This window comes from Phascolarctos cinereus, unplaced genomic scaffold (genome assembly GCF_003287225.1).
Source record: "Phascolarctos cinereus isolate Bilbo 61053 unplaced genomic scaffold, phaCin_HiC Scaffold_2;HRSCAF=192, whole genome shotgun sequence".
NCBI classification, from domain to species: domain Eukaryota; kingdom Metazoa; phylum Chordata; class Mammalia; order Diprotodontia; family Phascolarctidae; genus Phascolarctos; species Phascolarctos cinereus.
Window position 1 is genome coordinate 250,358,464 of NW_027555625.1, and position 26,058 is coordinate 250,384,521.

Consider the following 26,058-nt stretch of genomic DNA (forward strand, 5'->3'; position numbering starts at 1 on the left):
ATGAGATGGGTTGAAAATTTGAACTCAAAATCTTGTGGAAGTAAATATTAAAAACTAAAAATAAATAAATTAATATTCAAAAAAAAGAATAAGAGCAGCGACTATCTTGATGTTCTGTTTGTATTTCTGGTGCTTGGCACATTGTAAGCAATTAATAAATGCTTTTCCATCCTCCCCCCCAAAAAAAGAAAAGAAAACTGCTCTAGACCCAAAGTAAGATGATGCTGATTATGTCATCTGTCTTTGAGGTGCTTTAAGATGGAGTACTGTCTTGTGGTGGGGCTATCTCCTGTTGTCCTGATCTATATATTGCCACTGGACCCAGATGGCTCCAGAGGAAAAAGTGAGGCCAGTGACTTTGCACAGCCCTCCCTCACCTAAATCTAATTCACTTGCATGTCATGACATCACCTTCCCAATGTCATGGTCCTCTTTTAGAAAGGAAAAACAACAACTTCCTTGGAAGTATTTGTCCAGGTAATCTTATTAGCACCCCTCATTAAGAAGTTTTTTTCTTAAATCCTATCTCACTTTGTGATCAGAGAATTCCTGCGAATTTTGCATTCTTCCCAATCTACCTTATTTCCATGCAGACTGGTTTGCTTGTCGCTGTCACACCCATCACACCCTGGGTCTGGTCTGTCAGGATTTCAGACAGGCAATGGAGGTGTATGTATTTGTGGGGAAGTTCCTTTTGTGTTATTGATCCAGTCGCCCTACAAATGACAGGGACAGGAAGGAAAGCTGATAGGGAAAGGATCACAACCCAATTCCCTCTGTAAATGGAGACTCTATGAAAACTTCATTAAAGGAACACACTGGAGAGTTCATTTTGTTCAGGGTGCTTCTCTTTATACAAAGACAATTACCTTTCCTTTATCTGCATGTGGCTAAACTGGGTAAGCCTGAGTTGGCTTCCCTGGGCTTTCCAGTATTTTGTTACCACAATCAGAGGCAAAGAAGTTGAGCTGTGGGAGCACAAAGAGAGTGTTTGCTGCCAACAGCCCTAGCAGGAACTCTCTCCCTCTCCAAACCTGACTGCTGGAAGCATATACTTCACAGAAAGCCCAGGCTTCTGGGCTGGGATTCCTAAGCTGGCCTTTATATTTTGGCTTTAGTGTTTAGTGTTTTGACAGAAGGAAAAACAAGAGAGCTGGGTCAATCGTCTTCATGGCAGAGCAGCCCTGCTCTGAAGAATCTGATTTCCTGGGCAGCTTCCTCTGTGTGTCTTTATTCCTGGGAGACTTTTGTGCCTCAGGCTCTTTAATCAATGGCCTGAATGAAGCCTTAGGCACAAGGTACACCAAAAGGCTGAGCCATGGTAACAAGTCTGTCTCAAGGTCAGCAACAGATGAATTCTTGACAACACCTTCTGAGCCTGTCTCTAATCTCTCTGGCAACACTGTCAGAGGTTATGAGAACTTGGCACATTCTTTTTCTGAACTGTCCCTATCCTCATGGGTGGGAACATTTGCCAATCAACTGCACTGCTTTTCATGATATAAAAATGGAATGCTAGAATACACAGTTAAACCAACTCAGGATCACAAAGTTTGTTGCCCATAGATAATGGAAAGGTGAGTATCTTTAAAAAAAAACACTTTATAAGTAGAACACGGTCAAGGAAGCAAATGTTTGTCAAGAAAATAACTGGTCCAACTGTAATTGTGTAATTATCTGATCCATGTTTTGGTCAATTCCAATGAAATTCAGTTCAACAAGTAGGCATTAAGCACCTACTACGTGTGAGTCACTGTGCTGGGCACTGAAGCTACAAAGACAAAAAACAAAAAGTACCTGACCTTATCAACAACAATGATAATAATAGATTATATTTATACAGTGCTTTAAGGTCTTTGCAAAGGATTTTATTATTATCTCATTTTATTCTTATAACAACCCCGAAAGGTAGGTGCTATTATTATCCCCATTTACAGATGAGGAAATTGAAGCCCACAGATGTCAAGTAACTTGCCTAGAGCCACACAGCTAGTAAGTGTCTGAGGTTGGATTTGAACTCAGGTCTTCCTGGATCCAGTGCTCTATCCACTGCCCTCTCAAAGAACTTCTATTCTGTGGAGAAACAACATGCACACAGAAAAGCTACCTCAAAATAAATACAATATAAATATGAAATGGAAGAGAGAGCATGGTGTAGTGTAGAGTGACGGCCTTGAAGTCAGAAACACCTGAATTCAAGTTCCACCTCTGACACATGCTAGCTGTGTGACCCTAGTAAGTCACTTAACTTGTCAGTGCCCCAGATAACTCATCCTAAGATTCCAAATTTCAGAGAAGTTTTCTATCTGCCCCAACAGAAGAAGAGTCTTCCTAGTAACTCTTTCCATCAGTGGTTCTCAAAAGTGTGGTCCAAGGGCCCCTGTCAGGGGGTCCAAGAGGTCAAACTATTTTTGTAATAATAATGTTCTCTGCCTATTAAAATATCCTTCCATTTCCCAACTACATATCTGTTTGAATCCAGATTTTCATGTATGTCCACCAAAACAACATGTTGCAGCAGATTAAATGTAGAAGCAGATATGAAAATCTAGCTGTCTTCTACAAAGCCAGACATTTGAGAGATTTGCAAAAATATGCAAATCAATACCACTCTTCTCACTAATATTTTTTGTTTTGGAAAAAAAAGTTATTTTTCATAAAAAAGATGTTATTTTTGTTAATATGTAATGGGCTTATTGTTATTTTAAGTGAATTAATAAGTAATTAGAAAATTTATCAGTTTAAATTTCTAATATGGTAAATATTGATAGATATAACCCACATAAACAAAAGTTCTTTGGGGTCCTCAATAATTTTTACGAGTACAAAAGTGTCTTGTGTGATCCAAATATTTGAGAACCACTGCCCCATACTGATGAAGTTATCTCACTAAAATCACAGGAAAAACAGAGATGTGGGTCACACCACACAAATAGATGAGGTCCTATCCAAACAAAAGTACAAAGTAATGAGGTGGGAAGTGGGAGGAGTATTAATCTCAGGGGAAACCAGGATAGACCTTTGGCAGGTAGTAGCATTTGAGCAGAGACTTGAAGGGAACCAGGAGTTCCAAGAAGAGGTGAGAAAAAAATGAACATTTGGGGCACAAGCCAGCCTATGCAATAGAACAGGATCAGGAGATGGAATGTCACGTACAGGGAACAGGAAGTAGGCCAGTTTGACTATAATGTAAAACAGAGAATGTGAGGGGCAGTCATGTGTAATCAGCCTGGAAAGATAGGTGGTAATCAGATTGTGAAAGGCTTTAAAAGACAAAGGAATCCGTATTTTATCCTAAAAGCAATTGGAGCTTGAAGCTTCGTAAGCCGGCCAGAGGCACAGTCAGGCTCGTATTTTAGGACCATCAATTTGGCAGCTTTGTGGGGGATGGATGAAAAAGGGGAAAGGTTTAGAGGCAGAAGACCCATTAAGAGGCTGTTACAAAAATCCAAGCAAGAAAGAGGGCATTGTGACCTGAATTAGGGTCGTTGTTGCAGAAAGGAGATATAAGCAGGAGATTTTGAGACGGTAGGAACAATAAAACTTGGGAACTAATTGGATACGAAGAGAGCAAAGCAAGAGTAAAGAATCAAGGATGTCTCTTAAGGTGCCAACAGGTGTAACTGGAGGAATGAATGAAATAGGGAAGTTAGGAGTAGGGGTGATTTGGTGAGTTGTGGGTAGGAAAATGAGTTCTTTTTTGAACATACTGAGTTTGAAACCCAGGTTCATGGGTAGAGATAACTTATCTTTCCTGTTTACTTCGGACCCAGGAAGAATGGCCTGCCTAGGACCTGCCAATGATTTTATTGAGACAGTTGTTTTCCAGCTCCTTGAACCAGAAGCCCCAGGGCAGAGGTTAGGGGTTGTTAGACTTTCCTTTCTAGGAAAGACTTCTGCTGACACACATCCAAAAGTGATTTGGGTTGTTGATTCCAAAACAGATTAGGATTTGCATAAGATCTGGCATATTAACTGCACACTCATTTGAAGACAAACTATATACGACTGCTGAACAAGGCAGAAGACTGATGAGATCAAGGTTGGCCACACACACTACGGGGTGCCCAGCCGGCAGTTTGTGAAGGCTGGTTCAACCTAGTCTGGCCCAGCAGACACAGGGAGAAATACTGAAATGATGGAAGAGGCCTTGGTAAAAGTCAGTCCGTTCTCCCAGTATACAACTGACATATAAAATCATAGCACATGTTCTTAGGGACCCAACATTTCTGACATGATCTAGAGTCAGATAGCAACACCAGATCATGGTTCTCAGGTAAACTTTTGCTACCTCAGTATATACCACCATTCCAAGAAATGAATGTGACTCTTTTTCTTGGCCTGATGACTGAGAGCAAGGCATCACAGAGTTCTAGCCTAATATGATAAGAGCTGAGGTTTATATACCACATTATGATTTACAAAGCACTTACACCTTTCTTTGTTTTATTTTATTTTATTTTGGAGGCAACTGGGATGAAATGATTTGCCCAGGTCACACAGCTAGTAAGTGTCTGAGACTAAATTTGAACGCAGGTCCTCCTGACTGCAGGGCCAGTGTTCTCTCCACCACACAACTTAGCTGCCCCTACATCTCTCGTCTGACCTTCATAACTGCCCTGTGAGATAGACACCAATGATGTGATTATGAGCCAGCACTGTATAATGAAAAGAGTCCTGAATTTAGAGTCAAAAGGCCTGGGTTCAGGCCCAGTTCTGTTACTTACTATTTGTTTGACTTTGAGTTTATCACTTAACCTTTCTGTGCTCATTCCCTTATCTGCAAAATGAGCAGCCTGGAATAAATGGCATCATAGCTCTAAATCTATAATCCTAGATTCCGATTCTAAAGATGCAGGTTGTTCAGTTGTTTTTCAATCATGTCTAACGCTTCGTCACCCCATTTGGGGTCTTCTTGGAGAAGATACTGGAGTCGTTTGCCATTTTCTTCTCCAGCCCATTTTACAGATGAGGAAACTGAGGCAAACAGGGTCAAACGACTTGGCCAGGGTCACCCAGATAGTAAATGCTTGAGGAAAGATTTGAACTCAGGAAGGTGACTGACTCCAGGCCCGGTACTCTATCCACTGTGGCAGAGCTGCCCAAAGATGTATATTCAAAGTTTCAGAGAGGTTAAATGACCTGCCCATTGACACATGGATAGTAAATGTTATCAAAATTAGAACTGAGGTTATCAAGGACTCGGAGCCAAGTACTCTTTGCATGGGGAAGGAGCCCTGGACTGGGAATCAGGAAATCTGGATTCTAGCCCACGCTCTCTGACTGATTTCATGGTGCAATATCAGGCAAATCACTTCCTCTCTGTGAGCCCTGGTTTCCCTATCTGTAAAACAACCCCCCCCTTTGGACTACATGATGGATAAGTAACTCAGTTCTGATATCAATCAATAAGCATCTGTTAAAGTGCCAGCTATGTGCCCAGCATGGTGGGGAAACAAATACAAAGAGTAAAACAATCCCTGCCCTCAAGATGCTTGACTTCTAGCATCCTATCCTGGCATTCAATACCATTTAAGTAAGAAAACCCCTGGTACCTCACCCTGGTACACTCAGAGTTAAATTCCTCTGCCTGCTGCTTGGGGTCACAATTTAGTCCCCCCCAACCACAAAAGCTAGTGTCAGCACTGAACACTGGGCACCTAGTGGCGCTCAATGAGATGTATTGAATGAGTGAAAGAATGAATGAATACAGTGGGACATGCCAACAGCTGAAGCAAGATTCCCTTCCCAACCCCCTCCCCTTCTAAGGTGCAGTCATGAAAAGGGAGAGAAAGAAAGCAGAGACTGCTCAGTGGGTGTAAGGCAGCCTGACTGCCCCCAGGGGAAGGGGGGCCGGGGAAGGGCAGGCTGGAGACAATGGCAGCTTTTTATTGGAGGTGATTTTACATGCAGATGACAAAGAATTAATTAACAGGGAACATTTGGGAGGCCTGATCACTCCCAGACCCCAACGCAAAGAAACTAACAGCAAAGATGGCAACCCTATCAACGTAATGAGCAGGCTGCAGTTTCAGTGTCTTTTGCATTACCAGGAATGGAAACAGTCTAATAGTCTTGCAATGCTCGGCAAGACAGTGGCTGAGGGAGTTCATGGAGAAGCATCCAAACCCCTACAGTGGTGGCAACTGCCTCCTTATTCCTTTCCTTACCTCCATTACCTTCCCTTCCATTTAACCTGGAGTCACACTATGGGTTAGCCCACAACCAGGAAACCTGCTCTCCTCTATATAATGTCCTCAAAAACACCATCCTGAGGAAGGGCCTATATGTAACTGAGCTCTCCCTCCCACCTACCTCCAAATACTGAAGAACCAATGCTTGCTGGCCATGGTGGGAGAGGGTTCTGGGCTGAGAGGTAGATGACTCTTCCTAGAGTTACCATTTTACAGAGTAATCCTGAGTATATCTCTTCATCTTGGGTCTCAGTTTCCCTGTTTAGATTTCAAAAATCTGCCCTACACCCTACCTTCCTTGATGATCCCTTGCCAGGACAAATAAAAAGTCTAAACGACATTTAAGATCCTTATAGAACAATTTCAATTGTCCTTTTGTCATTATTCATGTAGAAACACAACAGGTTTCGCTACACAATTCTCTGTTTATTTCTAAAAAGTACTTTCATCCTGGTATCCCTGTCTTCCTCAACTTATCACTTGTTGGCTAAAATTTGAAAGCTAGAATGTCCTACCTCCCAAACCCTCCCATTTTATAGAAGAGAAAAAGAGGCCAAAATTTCTCATTGGTTTAATCAACATTGCCATTTCATCTTTCTTGGAAATGTAACTAGTATTTCTCTGATGGAGGCCAAGCTTAGGCAGAGACAGGTGCCCCAGCACAGAGGGGCTCAGTGCTATTAATGCAGCACCTGCTTTCCATAAATAAAGCTGGTCACTGTTATATTTAGACTCTTTGCTCCCAGGAACTCTGGGCTGCCTGCCAGCCTAAAGACATGGTGGAAATAACACCCTGGGCTTAGCTGGGCTAGGCTGGGCTGGCCTGACCCAACCTCCATTCATTTCCATGAGCCTAAGGCACCAGAACTCATACTGGCTGGTGTCTCTCTGAACTCTGTCTTTCCTGCACAAACCAACAGAGATCAGACACCATAGCTGCTCCTAAGTGGCTAGATAGGGTAGTATTAAACCGGGGGGGGGAGTAGCAGGAAGAGATTGATGAGACTGTTGAGAAAAAAACAAGGCCATACATTCCATAATGAGAAAAAAGCATCAGGAGAAAATCCTAGAATGCTAGTTAGAAGGGACCTTGGATTTCACTCATTTTTTCTCTTCTTTTTTCCCTTTGAAAAAATATTCTTTGTTACATGGTTTGGCTCTCTGGAAGGAAGATGGATACACAGGGAAACTAAAGTGATATAAAAACAAAAGATATCAATAAAAATGCATTTTTAAAGTTAAAGAGAAAAAAAAATTACTAGTCCAAGGTCACACAATGAATTTATAAGGGGTGGGAAGGAGAAAGGGGTAGTAGAGATGAAAGGGTTGTTTTGTTAAATTCCCTGTACTTTAGAGAAGTACAGAGCACTCCCAATGCCAGTCCAGATCACCCCTCATACTCACTGATCCCCTCTGAGAAATAGTTATCTCCACCATGACTCTTAGGGTTAAGGCAGGGTTGGTGAGAATCCAGTCCTCTACTAACCACTTTTCCCTAAGACATCAGCTCCAAGTCTGTTAAACCCTTCCACTTAACTTTAAACAACAAAGAGAATAAATGAATTTGAAACCCAAAAAAGCCATCTAACCCTCATAGCATAATATTTGTGATATGTACCATAGACTTTAAACTCCTTGAGAGCAGAGAGCACATTTGCATCCTGTTTTCTATCATGACCTGAAGAGTGCTAAATACCATGAGACTTTTTCATGATGGTGAGGGATTAGGAAGAAAAAGGATTAAATTTCTAAAGAAAAGTAAAGTTCAAGCTTTTACTTTATATTTATAAAACTTGGGTGGTCTGAAAAGATCATAAGAATCCAATTTGAAATTTGAAAGATACTCTTACCTCCTCAGAGTTAGCCACATTAGTCATGTACATGGCCTTCAGGCCAGGCCATGGGGGAAAATGCTCCAAGCATTCCCACCAGTCCACAAACAAGCCAATAAGGCAAGTTAATACCTAAGCCAATAGTCATGTTACCCACTGCTCCTGCAAGAGGTCTAACCATGAAAATTTCTTTACTCTCAAACCACAGATTCAGGTTCCTCCCAGACCACCCCCATCATTTAGAAGGCAACTGCAGGCCTGAATGAATTAAGAAGTTTTAACCTGCAGAAGAAGAGAAACAGGTAGGACCTGATGGCTGGCAGCAAGTATTTGAAGGACTGGCATATGAAGAAGGAACTCCACTTGTTCTAATCCTGGGGGAAGAATTGGGTAAAATTATGGGGGAGGTAGACTTTAGATGGATATAAGGAAAATCTTCCTAAAAACAAAGGCTGTCCAAAAGCAAAACATACACCCTGAAAATGTATGGCTTGAAAAGGTACAGTTTTTCCTACCCCAGACTGGAAGTCTCTAAGCTGAGGCTGAATGATCACTATTGGGAATGTTGTAGAAGAGATTCCTATTTAGTTGGTCAATAAACATTTACTTAGCACCTACAATGTGCCAGGCACTGTGCTATGCACTAGGAATACAAAGAGAAGCAAAAGACAGTCCTTGCTTTCAGGGAGCTCACAGCCTAACGGGAGAGACAACAGGAAAACAACCATGTACAAATAAGACATTTAGAGGAAAAATTGGAGATAATCAAAAAGGGAAGGCATTAGCATTAAGGGGATTGGGAAAGGCTTACAGATTAGACAAGGTGACCTCGAAGGATAACTTCAATTGCAAGATTCTACACCTCCATAAAGTTACACTCAGCAACAGGTATTTGCCTCGTTTCAGAAAACCTGCTTTGGCCTCAGATGTTTCCATTCTACTCACCGCCACCAGGATCTGGAAGGAGCTGTGCATGACTTCAATGTACCGATACTCCAGAGTACAACCAATCACAGAGACATAGGACTGGCTGTCCAAGCCTGCGATTCCAGCCGCTGGGGCTTCCTTCCGGACACAGCCTGGCCCATTCTCACTCCACCATGACTGGTGCTGGGAAATATTAAAGGTCAGAAGCTCACTGTTCTAAAAAAAAAAAAAAAGGGGGAGGAGGAGAGAAGGGAGAGAAAGGAAAAATTGTGGTATTAATAGAAGCTAGCTTACTCTCATCCACTGGGGACCATATAAGCATTAAACATTGATAGCATATTAAGGGCTGCACCAAATACTAAATTGGCTGTTTTCCCCAACCTGTGCATAAGCTTAGACATTCTCAGGGGCTCACTTGGGACCACATATTCAGGGCACAGATCACACACATCAAAAACCAGGGTCTACTAGCACGTTCTCAACAATTCTCAGATTCAAAGTGTCATAGTAAAAAGCAAATCAAAACTTAAACTAGTCTTCCCCTTCCAATTCCTCACATTGTTCACAGATGAGTCTTTCTAAAGTATGACTCTGATCACATCTTCCTTCCATCCCTCCTTCCACTCAAAACATTCAGTAGTTTCCATTAACTACCCAATAAAATCCAAATACTTCAGTCTGGCATTCAAAACTTTCTATAGGCTTGGTCCCAATCTTATTGTTCTGGCTCACTCTGGTGTTGTTGGAAAATGTTTTTCTCCCTCCTAAGACTTTTCTACATATTCAGATTTATTATCTCTCAGCCTCGCATTAACCTTTGTGACTATTAACCTTTAGAGTCAAATGACTTTGAAACACTGACCTCCTCAGTAATCAATATTTCTTAGTAAAGGCTCCTTAAGAGATGTAGGCCTTCCTTTGTGACCACTGGAGGCACTTTTCTTCATCATCCTCTTCTCTCAACTCAGCAGTCTTGACCAAGTGGTTGTATATGTGTGTGTGTGTGTGTGTGTGTGTGTATGTGTGTAATATATATGATATATTAATTTATCAATGTATTTATTAATAGCATGGTTATTAGTAAATATAAGACACATATATGTACGTGTGTGTATACACACATAGGATTAGGAGGATTTTCCTCAGGTAACTAATGGAAATCCTTCTTAGCAGTCTAAGTATATTCCCTTTACTCAGAGAAAAAGATAAAGTGAACTGATAATCTTCCTACTAAACCTGTTCCTTCCCCTAGTTTACTGATTCCTGTTAATAAAATCATCTTTCCAGCTACATAGTTTGTAGTGACATCTTTGACTCCTCCCCTTCACTAATCTTTGTTGTTCTTTTGTTGATTGTTGTTGTTCAGTCATGTCTGACTCTTCATGACCCTATTTGGGATATTCTTGGCAAAAATAGTGGAGTGGCTTGCTATTTCTTTCTCTACCTCATTTTATAGATGAGGAAACTGAGGAAAACAGGATTAAGTGACTTGTCCAGGATCACATAGCTAGTAAGTGTCTGAGGCCGGATTTGAACTCAGGAAGATGAGTCTTCCTGACTCCAGAAGCATACCACCTAGCTAACCCCACCCCCAACTTCCTTTAGCCCTCTCCCCTTTTGTTTCTGCCATCCCAATATTTCCTTCATCTAGTCTCATCCCTCCACTTCCATTCCGGCCCATCCTCTTTCTAGCCTAGAATAGCAGTGCAGTGGAAAGACTGGATTTGAAAGCCAGAGGATGTAGGTTTGGGTTATGACTCTGTCACTCCCTTCATAACTTTGGACCAGTCACTTTATCTGTAAAGTGAGGGAGGGTCAGACTAGATGATCTCTAAGGTCCCCTCCAAATCTACCTCTGCAATCCTTCAATTGTTCTAATATTGTTCTTTCTGCTTCCAGTCTCTCCTCATCCCATCCATTTTCCACATGTGTCTGCCTGAGTAATCTTCTTGAAACACCTAGTCAGAAACCTTCAATGTCTCCCCATTGCTTCACAAATAAAGTATAAACACCTGGTCCTGGCATTCAACATATTCTGCAAGTTTGCTACTCCTCTTCAAAACCTCCATGTTGAGTCCAAACGGAAATTTCTCCTCTTCTCCTTCCCTAGTCTTGTCTTGCTCTCTCTTATCTCCTCATTTTTGCACATGCTATCCCCTGTCCTTGCAATGGACTTACGTTTACTGAGGTCCCTACTTCAAGGCCCAACTCAATTGCTTTTTTTCCATGAATAAGTAACTTCTCCTTGCTTTCATGAAACCTTCTTTGATAATCCTCTCCCCTCCAAAATGATCTATCAGATTTCTCAGAGCATGTTGCCTGGACATCTCCTTTGTAGGAATTTTATCCTTCCTTATACCCTATTTATTTGTGTTCTTGTCTGGGCACCCCTCCCAATCTTACATAGCTATCAAGGCATCTACCTTTGTGTCCTCGGTACTTTGTATCATATCTTATATATAATAGGTAGGTAATAAAATATTTGCTAAAAATGGAATTAACTCACTATATGTCCCTTGCCCTCGGGGTTCTTAGAGAGAGGAAAGGTAATATTGTGTGGCAGAGGAAAAGACAATGGACTTGAAGTCACTGGGCATGAGTTCAAATTCTATCCCTGATACGTACTAGCTGTGTGATCTTGGTTAAATCACTTAAACTTTTGGAGCTTCAGGTTCCTCATCTGCAGAATAAAGTCTAGATAGCATCTAAGGTCTCTTCAGCTCTAAATCTATGATCCCATGATTGGAGGAGCAAAGGGGAGACCGAGACACCTTGACATTCACTGCTATATGGTTTATTGCCTATCCCAAAGTGAAACTTCAATCTATTGACCTAATCATTCAATAAATATTTATTTCTTTATTCTGAAGGTAATAATGCTCTACAAAAACATACATTAAAATATACAAATAAGAATTAAATAATCAACAGATATTTACTTGCTCTTTCTACATGACCAGCCCTGTTCAAAGAGCTGTGGGAGGAAAAGAGGTACTAAGGAATAATTTCTGCCCTCAAGGAGGTGACAGTCTTCTGGGATTGTCTTACACCAAGTAACAATCTCAGTGATGACACTAGGGAAAATGCAGCCAATGAATATCACAGAAAACAAGGGCCATAAGACTTCAGAGGAGAAAGAATGTCAGAGAAGGCTTTATAGAGGACATAAGACTTCGGTTGGACCTTGGAGGATTATTTTCCCCAAATATTTCAAGCTCTGAAATGAAAAACTTGAGTCAGTGTTGATGGTTGGAAGAGAGAATTAGAGCATAGGGAAGACTTACACTTAATGCCATGCAATTTGACTACATTTGGCAAGAAGTAGTTAATTACTACTAGGTGCTAGAGTTATAAAGACAAAAAGAAAACAGTTGTTATTCTCAAAGAAGTTATATTTTACTTCAGGGTGGGAAAACAACATACATATACACAGGTAAGTAAATATAAAACACACACAGAGTATTATTTCTTTAATCCTAATGATTTAATTAATTAAATCTAAAATTCAATTTAAATTAATTAATTTAAATATTAACTTAGTATGGGGGGTACTGTGGGGCTACCAAGAAAGGTCTCCTGTAAGAGCTATACTTGGGGTAGGCCTTGAAGGGAACTAGAGATTCCAAGATCAGAGATGAAAAGAAATAACATTCCAGGCATAGAAAAAAGTCTGCACAAGTCAGAGGTGGAATATCACATACAGGGAACAGCATATTTGGGGAAGTGAATAGCTAGTTTGGCTGTAATGAAAGTGCTATGAAATCAAGTATGGGAAGATAGGTTGGAACCAGATTGTGAAGGTCTTGACATGATAAACAGAGAAATTTGTATTTTATTCAGGATATAAAAGACTACTGAAACCTCTTGAGCAAGAGATAACATGATCTGACATAATTTAGGAATATAAATTCAGCAGGTATGTGGATTGGAAGAGGGAGAGACTGAAAGCAAGAAGCCTAGTCAAGGATGCTATTTGCAACAAAACAGAGAGGCGATAAGGATCTAAAACAAGGTTGTGGCTATCTGAAGAGAAGGGGTCAGATGCAAAATATGTTGTCAAGAAAGAATCTACAAGATTTGGTAACTGACAAGGTAGAGCTATGGAGGGGACATGTGTCATGGACTTGGACAGCTTCAAATGCCAGGTCAGAAGAAATGGTTAAGATATTGAGTTCCATAGAAGGGAAGAGCACTTCAACCTCTTCCTCAACCATGGCTAGTGAGGACATGAAGGCTAGATCTTGACCAATCAATTGTCTAGTGCAACCTTTTTTTTTTTTTTTTACCTCCACAACCTCTCTCACATCTGTCTCCTTCTCTCAAGTCCCTTGTCCCCTCTTTATTCAAGCAGTCCTCATTCTAGCTAAGGGCCTCATCCACTCTCACCTGGACTACTGTAATAGCCACCTAAATGGTTTCCCTGCCCCAGTTTCCTCTCTGTCTAATCAACCTCCCATAAAAATGTCAAAATAATTTTCCTAAAGCAGAAATCTGACTATGTCAGTCCCGTATTCTATAAACTCCAGTGACTCCCTGTTGACTATAAAATAAAATTATTTCATCATTATTTCACCCTTTTGAATTTTCTATTTTTATGTAGGTTTTATGATATTCATAATCACTACTACACATATATGTATTGTATATATACAAACATATTTAACTTGCTAATAAGTAAATATATCATATATAGAGATGTGCTCAAAATTTTTTCCCAGGGGGAGTTTGATAAAAAAAAAAAATTTAGAGACCACTGATCTAGTATTTTCTCATCTTTGCCCCAGAAGAACAGCATGAGGCTTTAACAAGTATTTTACTAAAATCTAGATAGGCTATACTTACAGGGTTGCTCTGATGTGGGGGTTTAGTAAGCTTTTTGGAAAAAAGACAAAGCCCTTCTGCCAATAGCACTGACTGTCACAGGTTGGATAGGCCAGGGGACAGTAGGCAGAAAAGTGAACTAACTGCCTATCCACACAAGCTCAGTTCCAAGGAAGGAAGAGAAAAAAGCACAAAAGGAGGCAAGGAAGAGAGAGACAGAGACAGAGGAGAAAGTGACCCTGATCTAGCACTCAAGAGATAGCTATACACCATAGCTCACTGTGGAATCTGAAATCCAACCAGCGTGTTGAAGGATGAAGGTTAGACTAACAACTCACAATTAGGAAAAACTACACAGACCTGAGACAGTACTATAGCCTGAATCCTACTTCCTGTAGGAACCTGGAGTGTCTTTTATTTAAACAATGAATAAGAATTGGAATCATTTAATCATCTTTGTCTATCCTAGCTCTTTTACAAACAAGAACCCAGGGTCTCCTCAATGTTCGAAACAGATGCTCCGTGTCAAAGCTATTTCTTAGTATCAATGGCATAGTTCACAGGCAAAGCAAGTGCTTGACCTACAGCATTATAGGGGGATTGTTGTTGTTGTTCTTCCTTCATTTTCTTTCTTTTCTTTTCCTTTTTAGAGGCAATTGGAGTTGATTTGGACTCAGATCCTCCTGACTCCAGAGCCAGTGCTCTATCCACTGCACCATCAAACTGTCCCTGTCCTTCCTTTTCAAAGACCAGTGACATCATGGGGTCATGTCTTGACTTTCAAGTGAATTGGATTTAAATGAGGCAGAGTTGCACAAAGTTGTCAGCCTCTCAAAGTCATCACTTTCTCTTCCACAGTCATCAAAGTGCAGTGGCAAGACAAAAGTCAAGACAAATGGTGTTGGGACGTAGTGGATGACCCAGCATCTTCAATGTCTGACCAAAGCTCTAAGTATAGATGACACAAATTGCTCTCTTCTGAGGATGGGTTTGATTTAGAAAATGGTCAAATGTGATTCTGATACAAGTCTAGGGACTAAGGTTGGGCTGGAGATTCTTTTGGTGGTCAAAACTTCTGTCCATAAAGTAAGGTGACTTTCTCGTATGGCTTACACAAAGGACCTTCTGATCATTTCAAAAGGTCTTTAGCAACAACGGAACAAATACTACAGCAGTCACTTGGACGCCCAAGTTTTAGTATCTCTGTTAGACTGCCTTCTCAGTTAATTGTCATTTCTGTGCCTTTTCTTGCATGGCTCCAGGCTTCTGGGGCACCCATGTCATGGCAAGGACACTGTCTTGTGGACAGGAAGGGCCAAGGAAGCTTTGGACAGCAGACTGTTTTTAAGCCCATGTACAAGGTCAAACTAACACTGGACAGTGGGTTCTGCAATCTGCTGAACACATGAACCGGAAAACCAAATAGGAATATCAGGCCATTCTTACCAACTGCTACCCATGGGAAAGATAGGCCAGACTAAGCTGAACAGGAGTGGGCCTTGAGGGAGAAAAAGGACTTGGCATGCAAGTTCAACCACAGCTGCTATTTGCCCTTAGACCATGATGGAGATAGCCTAGGACAGTGTGTCCAAGAACTCCCATCACATCCATGTCTGAACCACCCTGCTTCTGGAACAATCTCCCACAACCATCTAGGCAGCAAAGTAAGGTTGATGGAGATTTGACCTGGCAACCACCTCTATAGGGGTTATAGCCCCTGCCTCTTCAGCAGCATTACTGAAGACATGGAAAAATGGGTTCTTGCCACCAAAGTCCTTGACATTGTCAAATGGTTCAACATCAGAAATGGACAGTTTTATCAGTGTTATTAAAAAAGATACATTATCATCTGATTTGCTTCTGCCCCCTAAGAACCACGGAGCCTTTTCATGTGATTTATACCTGTGTGACAGGACCAAGATCTGACCTAACAAACCTCCTATATATATTGTCTCCCAAAATTGAATGGGAGTTTCCTGAGAACAGGGATTGCCTCCAGTTTTCTATTTGTATCCCCAGTACTTTGAACATAGTAAGTGTTTTAAAAATGCTTTTTCATTCATTCATTCTCTCCATTCAATATTATTGTCCCTGCATTTGTGATCTTCTGTCTCTTTCTGGGAATCAGAAACAGTCCACAACATTGAAGTCTTACTAATACGAAGGACAGAACTTCCTTGTTAATTCAAACACCTTTTTTTTTTTTAAGCAACCAGTTCCTGCCCCTCTTCCTCTAGGGTCCTTATACCTCTAATGCAGCAAGATAGATTAGTCTGATCTGGGAGGGGAGAAAACCAAACAAAACTATTAGACTGAGCTTCCTGTAGCTGTCTTAGCCTTGGCTAAGCTCAGAACAAGGACCAGAACTTTAATTATAAACTTTAAAAAGTTACGTGCCCCAGACTACTGAGTGCATATATTATTAATTACAGGAGTCAACATTTCTAAGAGCTTGTCTTCAACAGCCTTCTCTTCTCTCCGCATCATCAAACTCTCTCTAATTCTAGGCAAATCTGTTCATTCAATGAAATGACCAGTGAGAGACTGGCTGGTAGAGAGTGAATACTATAAAAGTGCAGAGCTACCAAGTGCCAGCCTAATCACACAGCAGATGAGCGGCACTGGTTGGACAGGGGGAGAGGGCCAGTGGCAGGAATTTCAGAGGGTTTGAGGAATGTACAATGGGTTCCAGCTATTCCTGCCCTAAAAACCTTGTCTGGCATTGGGTTTGAAGAGCAGGCCCCCTAGCACTAGGAACCACTGCTGTGATTTTCCATCCCTACTGGCTACATTCTAATGCAAAGATCTTACACACCTCTGGAGAAGACAGACGTAGGGTAAGCCTCATGGGAGCTGCAATGGAATGGACTCGACTCCATAAGACTGGGGTAATGGTCAGGTTCTGTGAAAAGGGTTGTCCAAAGAAGGTTACTTGTCATGGAGTCTGAAAGCATTCTGACATCCTTGCTAGGACCACTTTGTTCCCCTCCTGCTCCAGGAGATGTTGAACATCACGTGTCATTCAGAGGGCTGGAAGAAGGCTTGAGAGAGCCTTGAAAAAGAAAGCTTGAGAAAGCTGATTGTTCATAGATCTCATGAAGTTTGGATTCCATCAAAGGGCCTCACTTGAGGATCTAGAAGGCCACATGTGGCCTTGAGGCCGCAGGTTCCCCACCCCTATCCTAGACAGTCCTTTTCCTACCACTCCATACTTCCATCTTTCACTTCTCAGACTCCTAGGGCCCTTTTCTTTCCCCAGGTGCCTGTCTTTATTAGCCAGCAATTAATCCTGGGATTAACTAATAAAGTCTTCGCCGAGTATGCTGGAGCTGACTGGAACCTCCTCTGGAAAGCAAACTATTAAATTTCCAGCATGAGTATTTATGCCTCAAAAAAATCAGCAAATGCAACAAATTAGGGCTTGATTTATTGTTTTGTTGATAGTCTTAATTTAAGAGGGTGATGGAGACAATGTTAAGAATGCAGATTAAACTTTAAAGTGTGTCAAGTGTTGCAGATGAGGAAACTGAGGCCTAAAGAGGTTAAATGACTTGCCCAAGATCCCAAAAGTACTAAGCAGAAGAGATAGGATTTGAATCCAGATCCTGATTCTAAAATCCACTGCTTATTTTACTGACCAATGCAGTAGGATTCTCATAGGGTAATAAATAAAGTGGGTGGTTTTTCACAGGAAATAAGGGACCCAAACAAACAAGAGTGAAGTCTCTTACAATGGTCTGAGTCCCTGCAATAGGCATATGGTCCACCTCAGGACACCCAGCAGTTGCTCTGAAAATGCAGTCGAAGGTTAACATCAACACGAAGCTGAGAAGCCACCAACTTCCTTATACAGATTAACTTTATGCAGCAGCTCCTGGGGATCCTTTAGCTCTGTCCCAAAGTCATTCTTCCGAAAGCTGATGAGTGGCCACAGGCGAGCTGGCAACCACAGAAGTGCTTCGAGGCCCATAAATTACGACGATATAAAGCAGCTGGATGGCAGGCTTAGCCCAGCCGTATTTTATTGAGATGCTACATGTGCACTGAGGAAGCAGAGGAAACGGGAATTTGGGGAGCTCACTGCTGAGAAGAGCCTGCAGGCATCCTGCTGCACCGCACCATCCCTGACCCTACCCGAACTGAAAAAAAGGCCCTCAGGATCATGGCATCACAGAATCTCAGAGCTAGATGGGAGTTTACATCTCCTGTCCTTTTCACAGAAAGCTTCCAGGCAAGACTTGGAGAGGAGAAACAGAAGACCTTATCTGGCACTTGTCTAAATACTCTGGCAGGACATTCTGTTATGGCTTCAGCATAAGGCAAGACGTTGTCGTTGGTCCTCCAGCTGAGGGATGGATCCAAAGGACTCAGGGAGTGGAGGAAACTGGCATGATCTGTCAGACTATCAAGTTAGATGATATTTGAAAAGCATTTAGTGCCTGGCACACAGTAGATGCTTAGATGCTTGCTCTTTTCCCCATTGTAAGCTCCACGGAAATAGGGATCACGCTTTATTAACTGAACTTTGTGCCCCTAACCCCAGCTTCTGGGGCAGTGTTCTGCATACAGTATAATGATGGGATCATAGATTTTAAGTTGGAAGGGTACTTAGAGATCATCTAGTCTAGTCACCTCATTGTACATATGAGAGAATGAAGGCCCAAAGGGGTAATATAACTTGCCCAAAGGCACCCACACGGTGCCAAGTAGTACAGTCAGGATTCAAACTCAGATCCTATAACTCCAGGTTCTGTGTCCTTTCATTTCATGACATCACCCAGGCCAAACTGGGTTTTTTACAAATTCATTCATTCCTCATTTTATAAATGAGGAAACTGAGCCCTGCAAGATCAACTAGCTTAACCAAGGACACAGAGGTATTAAACAGCAGAGCAAGAATAGAAACTAGGACCTCTGGTTCCAGATCCAGCCCTGTTTATTGAACTTAATGATCTGAACAAGAGTTGGGAAGCCTTCAGGATTAGTACCTTAGAAAACTCTACTATTTTTCTTTTTGAATATAGACAGTCTTGTAAAAATCAGTGTGTTTGGGGGAGGAGAGGGATGAGAGGGCTGAGGATTAGTAGAGTACTTTGATGTACAACTGGCCACTTAGAGAAATTTGAGAAGGAGTTTTACAAAGAGGTTAAAATCAGTTTGCCCAATCTATACAATGGGCCAGATGAGGAGGGAGAGGGAGAAGCCAAAATCACAGCAACAGGGTCTCAGGTTAGAGATGGAGAAAAATACCTTGATTCTACAGCTCAATAGACCCTTAAGGGAATTACCAAGGGAGGGTTTGGAGACTTCTTTGGATAAAATCATCAAGGCTAGGGTGAACAACCAACTCTCTAAGATGGGTTAAGTTCTTCATGGCATGAGGGCAGAAGAAAGGACTGCATGTCTTTGAAGTCCCCTAAAGCCTATAATTCCATTCACTAGAAAAGACTAAAATTTAGACTATGAAGACAAAGAGACAGATACAGAGAGAGACAAAGAGACACAGAGACAGAGTTTCTCTAAGCATTATGGTTAATGGAAAAAGCACTGATTCTGGAGCTGAGGATCTAGATTCAAATCCCACCTCTGACATGACCCTAAATGACCCTAGCTAGCCCAGACTGGGTCTCTCTTCATCTCTGTGGGCTTCCATTTCCTGATTTGTTAAAAAATGAGGAGGTTGGAGTGATATGGACTCTGAGGTTCCTTTCAGCTCTAGAACTATGATCTTAAGTTCCAAATTAGACTCTGAAAAAAGGAGGTAGATGAGAAAACCCTTTGAGAAGAATGAAGTAGAACATTAATGTAAAGAAGAAAAACTTCTATGACTAGTACTTTGGTATGGAGGCAAAGACTATCAGTCCTGAGAGGGCCACTGAACCACAGAATCTAGAATGTCAGAGTTGAGAGAGGCCTTAGACTATAAAGGATAGAAATTCAGAGAAGGAAGGGACTTTAGAAATGTGTCCATTCATCTTAAAGAAAAGAGAACGGTGTCTGAGAGGGGTCAATTAACTTGCCCTAAGATATAGTTAGTAAACGGCTCAAATCCTCAAATCCAGGTCATATGACTCCCAAGTTTAATGTGCTCTGCACCCTATTATGACTCCTTAAATATCAGCTTAAAGGCAGCGGGGTTGCACTGGTGCCAGAGAAGGAAATGGCAAACCACTCCAGTATTTCTGCCAAGAAAACACCAAATGGGGTCACAGAGAGTCAGACATAACTAATGCAACTGAACGACAGCAACAACAATAAATATCAGCTTGATCGGTCATTTATTTAGCAAATATGTATCATATACTTATTGAATATAAAGCATGGTGCTGACCTGTCAGAGATACACAGACCTGATGGAACATCATCCTTGCCCTTATGGAAATCGTGCTTATTTGTGTTTATATCTTTTCCACCTACTAGATGAAAACATAGTATGTGTCAGAAATGCCCTAGAAAGTTGTAGAAGCACAGTGTTAAACAAGGCTGGAGGTGCAAAGTTGTTATCCAATGAGGAAATCAAAGAAAGCTTTGTGAGAGAACTGGCATTTAACTTCTAATTTAAAGCAGAGGTGTTAAACTTATAGCTCTGGCTTCGAAGAACCAGACTAAAAGGCAAGTGGGAAGTGTTTAACAAAATAAATAAAAATGCAATACAAAATAGATAATGCTAATTTGTCCATTTTTAAAGTCAATATGCAGCTTGCAGGACTCTGTTTCTATTTGCATATGACACCACTGCTTTAAAGGATAGGTAAGACTTCAGAGAGGGAGAGGGCAAGTGTAAGAGCAAAAGCACAGAGGTGGAAAGATAGAAAAAGATAGTCTTTGTAGTAGTAGGAGCATGGAAAATGTGGATCAGGAATAAAACTAGGCAAAGATAGAAAGATAGGATGATACCAGACTGTGGAGGGTCACAGGGAATGATTCAGCCCTGTGATATATTAGGAATTTATACTCTGGTTAAATGAGCGATGACCTTAGAGTCCTCAGAAAAGTTGAGTAAGTGACTAGGCAAAATCAACCAACAAGCAAGATGAAGGCAGACCTGGCAGTCAAACTCCTGATTTTAATATTGTTAGCTTGCTGTTGAGGTTCACAAAATCACACAGAATCTCAAATCACATAGAATATCAAAGTTGAAGGGGATCTCATCTAGGGCAGTCACTGCCTAAAATTCAAACTCAGATTTCATAACTCCAGGTTTTGTGTTCTTCCATTTTATGACATTATGACATTAGGCATGACAGGCCTCAAAGGGAATTAATTCAACAATATCCCCAACAAGTAGTCATCTAGCCATCACGGTTAAGCCTCTTTCCACATGACATCCTTTCTAATATCTGATGACAATTATCATGCCTTTCCCTCCCAAGTCTTCTCTTCTTCAGCCTAAACACCCCCAGTTCCTTCAGATGATCTTGTTATTACATGGTATACAGTTTGTGCATCACCCTGATCACCTTCCTCTAGGTATGTCCCATCTTGCCAATGTCCTTGCTAAAAATGTGGTACTTATAACTACTTGCATGTCCCAGATAGTCTCACTGTCTTGGCCAAAACCCATCACCTTTCTCTCGCTGGACAGCATGTTTTTGTCAATACAGTCTAAGACTGTACTAGAGTTTGAGGGTTTTGTTTTTGTTTTTTTCAGTAGGGGAAAGGGAGGGAGGGGAGAAAGAAGGGCTTCCAGGTTACACAGTTGGCTCCTATAGACTTTGCAGGCCACATAGACTTCATATATATAAGACCCTGTCTTTTCTAAAGGTCTTATACTGGGCAAGGAGGCAGAGTAACAAGGAAAACCACAGAGCATGAGCCAGTGTTCTTTCCTCTAATTTCATTTATTTTATTTCCTGAACAGAAAAGCTGCAATGCTTACAGAACAGGGCAAAGAAATGACTCTTCCTCTATGAACCCATGTAACAATTTCCTTGACATTTGTACTCTCATCCCCACAGACATTTATTAAACTTGTAAAAGCAGAAACACTCAACGCTCTCTTGCTTGCTTACCTAACTCACTCAACTCCATTTGAGTTATTGCCCATAAGAGCCCTTCTTCTGGCTGCTGAGTTAACAAACTCCATTTTTTCTAGCTCACTGAGTCTTATCGTAATCAATCAGCTGGCTGCGCATGTCCTAGGTCAGCCCCCAATTCCTCAGGCTTAGCTGAAGACCTATAAGATACATGTAGGGCATGTATATTGAGAATGGGAAGGGAGGTTTTTCCTAGGAGGATATGGGAGGGGGGTAAAGAACTTCTCTCTGTATCAATACCCTCATACTAACATCCTGACTTTTGCCACAGGCAGAGACTAAACCAGGAAAAGCAGGAGCTGGCAGACAAACCTATTGCTCTGGCTTAAAAATCCAAAGAGACCTCAGTATGTAAAAGGCCTGGAATAACTTTTTAAATGGAATCCAGTTTCTCCAAGCAATCTCTCTAAATGGCATTATGGTAATGAGCCAATAAGGGAATGGTTTTCCAACCAGAAGAGCAACCTACTCTGAAGTCCATATGCAAATAAGGGCTCACTTGCAGTATAAGGGGAGAACTTTATTGGGTAGGAATTCACATCAGACAGACTCATCAGCATTTTTCTCCATTACTACCAACCCAATGACAGGTTTAAGGGAAACTGGAAGCTTCAGAAATACAAACCACATGAACTTGATTTGATGATGATGGTGACGATGAGGATGATGGATGGTGTGTGTGTATGTGTCTTTTATAAAAGAGAATTTTCTCTAGGCTCTTTGGAGTTTCTAGAACCTCTGAGGTACAACACGGTCTCATTTACATCAAAATCTCTGAGACTGAATAGCTGGCTTGGTCACCTACCATGTGTAGTAGGCATGTCCTAAGTACAACTAGATCGACAATTGCTGAACTCCCACTATAATGCACTAACCTAAGATTAGGAAAGGTCCTCAGAAGTCTAGTCTATCTCCTGAAGAGGTAACCCCTCTACATATCCTTAACAAGTAGAAAGGAAGGAAACCAGCACTTGTTAAACAACTATTATGTGCTATTTAACAAGCTAAGTACTTTACAAATATTTTATTTGATCCTCACAACAATCCTGAGAGGGAGGTGATGTTATTATCCCCATTTTACAGTTGAGGAAACTGAAGCAGTCAGAAGTTAAGTGACTTTTCCAGGGGCACATGCCAAATAAATGTCTGAGGCCAAATTTGTATTCAGATCTTCCAGATTACAGGCCCAGGGCTCTATTCACTGTGCCATTTAGCTGCCTCAAGTAATAATACAGGAAGACATAAAATGAGGTGTAACCTACCAACTCTGGAGGAGTACAACCCTCTTTTGAACAGCTATAATTGCTACAATGTTTTTCCTATTATCAAGGTGAAATCTGACTGGAACTAACACCTGCCTTCTAATTCTGCCTTCTGGGGCCCAAAGCAAAATAACTCTCTGAATCTTTGAATCCCAGAATTTCTGAGTTGGAATGGATCACTTGGAAGCCAGCAAGTCTGACTTATACCTGAAAAAACATCCCCCTACAGCGTACCTGACAAATGGTCATCCAGCCTTTGTTTGAAGACCTCCGGTGAGGGAGAACCCTGCTAACTCCTGAAGCAGCCAACAGATCTAATGACAAAGTTTTTCATCCTGTTACATTCAACTTTGCTTCTTTGTAACTTCCACCCATAGCACCTAGTTCGTCTCTCTTGGACGGATCAGATCAAGTCTAATCTTTCTTCCCACATGACAGCATTTCAGATTTTTGAAGACAGTCATCGTATGCTCCATATGTCTCTTCTCTGGGCTAAACATCTTTAATTCCTCCACCAATCCTTATGTTCTCTGATTTTTGCTCCCATCACAGTCCTGGTTGCCCTGTTCTGTCATGAGCTGACTTGCAAATGTCCTTCCTAAAATGAGGCATGCAGAACTAAACACAATATATAGTATGACCAAAACAGTATACAGGAAGATTGTGTCCTCACTCATTCTAGATACTCTTCCTCCATTGATACAGTTTAAGATTGTTTTGAAGCCAGTCACACATGGATCACATTGAATCTGTAGTTCACTAAAACCCCTAGTTCTTTTCCGAATGGCTTATTGTCTCTTGCCTCACCCTGGTCTTATGCAGCTGCTCTTTTTAAATGCAAGTATAGGGCTTATATTCTTCAACTTTTGGCCTTGACCTTCTCAAAGTCACCCGTCTTTTCTTTCTGCAATGCTACCACAGGATATGAAGCCCAAGACTGTTTACTGGCAGGATCATTCTTCATTTATCACCTTTTCCTCTCTCCATGTTACCTAAGGGCAGGTAGATAGTCTGAGATACAGTGCTGGGCTTGAAGTTAGGAAGACTTGACTTCTCTGATCAATGTAATGACCAATCATGATTCCAGAGGAACGATGATGAAGCTTGCTATCCACTTCTTGACAGAGAAGTAATGGAATCAAGATGAAAAATGAACCATACGTTTCCAGACACAGCCAATGTGGGAATTAATTTTGCTTCCTTATGTATATTTGTTACAAGGGCTTTGGTTTTCTTTTTCTTTTTTTCCAATAGGAAGGAGTTGAAGGATGAGAAGGGATAGGGTAGTAAAATTTTTAAAAAGAAAGTCATTCTTACATGAATTGATGCAAAGTAAACAGAACCAGGAGAATGTTGTACATAATAACAGCAACATTGTACAATGAAGAACTGTGAATGATTTAGCTATCCTCAGCAATACCATGATCCAAGACAATTCCAAAAGGCTAATGATGAAGTATATTGTCTGCCTCCAGAGAAAGAACTGATATTGTCTGAATACAGACTGAAGCGTGCTATTTTTCAATTTCTTTATTCTTTTTTCTTTTATTCCAGTCTCCTTGTACAAAATGCTAATGTGGAAATGTTTCACATGATTGCACACGTATAACCTATATCTGATTGCTTATGGTCTTGGGGAGGGGGGAGGAAAGAGAAGGAATAGAATTTGGAACTCAAAAAAAACCCCAATGTTAAAAAATTGTTTTAACATGAAATTGGGGTGGAATAAAATATATATTTAATTTTAAAAAAAAGAAAATCCTTGAGGCATCTTTTTTTTTAAATGGAGAGGAAAAGGGGGGCGGAGCCAAGATGGCAGGGTGAAAGCAGTTACTTGCCTGAGCTCTCCCCAAACACTCATAAAAAATGGCTCTGAACAAATTCTAAAGCAGCAGAACCCACAAAAAGACAGAGTGAAACAAATTTCCAGCCCAAGACAACCTGGATGATTGATCAGAAAGGTATATCACACTGGGCTTGGAGAGGACTGCTGCGTGGGCGCTCAGGCAGCAGCAAACCTGGAGCAGGCCTCAGAGGACTGAACTGCAGGCAGCTGTGATGGTTTCCAGACTCCTCAATCCACTAATGCCAAAGACAACTTAGAAGGTCAGTGGGAAAAGTCTGTTTCTGCAGTGCTGAGAGAGGAACGTGGGGTCTCAGCTCCATTCCCCAAGAGTGTGGCCCGTTGGGGGGGGCAGCTGCCTCCTGAGCTTCCAGACCATAGACTGAGGGGGAATCCAGTGGCTGATCAGAGAGGGATTGCAGGGATCTCTTTGCCAGTGCTGAGGCAGGAATCTCTTGCTTTGCCTGTGCTTGGATCTGGGTCACAGTTCTGGGTGGCAGTCCTGGGGTGAGGAGGAGTGCTGGCATGGCGGAGCTTGTAGTGGCTCTGCAGAGGAACCCTCTTCACAGTTACAGGAAAGAAAGGAGTACTTGTGGTCACAAGCCAGGAAAGTAAACACCTTGCCACCTTGGAAGAACTGAAAATTTACAGGTCCCTACAAGTATCTCTGAAAATAGTTGTACAAACCCCTGGACCTTGGGAGAGTACATTCTCCACAATGGAAGCAGACTCTTACCTTAACAAAGAGTTTAAAACTCAAGTAATTGGCTGGGATCATGAGCAAGCAGTGCAAAAAGAGTCAGACTATATTATCTTACTTTGGTGAAAAAGAAGATCAAAATATACAACCAGAAGAAGACAACAAAGTCAAAGCTCCTACATCCAAAGCCTCCAAGAAAAATATGAATCAGTCCCAGGCCTTGGAAGAGCTCAAAAGGGATTTTGAGAAGCAAGTAAGGGAAGTAGAAAAAACTGGGAAAGAAATGAGAGTGATGCAAGAAAATCATGAAAAACAAGTCAACAGCTTGCTAAAGGAGACCCAAAAAAATACTGAAGAAAATAACACCTTAAAAATAGCCTAACCCAAATGGCAAAAGAGGTCCAAAAAGCCAATGAGGAGAAAAATGCCCTAAAAAGAAAAAT

At 41.3% G+C, this 26,058-nt stretch overlaps 1 protein-coding gene across 4 annotated transcripts in view; it reads right to left on the reverse strand.

Annotated features, from left to right (window-relative positions):
• NKAIN4 (sodium/potassium transporting ATPase interacting 4) overlaps positions 1–26,058 on the reverse strand; it is a 117,583-nt gene that overhangs the window by 29,440 nt on the left and 62,085 nt on the right. For all 4 annotated transcript variants that reach the window (XM_020981566.2, XM_020981563.2, XM_020981565.2 and 1 more), the window contains one exon: positions 8,972–9,169. In XM_020981566.2, coding sequence (XP_020837225.1) covers positions 8,972–9,169 — 198 coding nt within the window. The remainder of the gene's footprint in view (positions 1–8,971; positions 9,170–26,058) is intronic.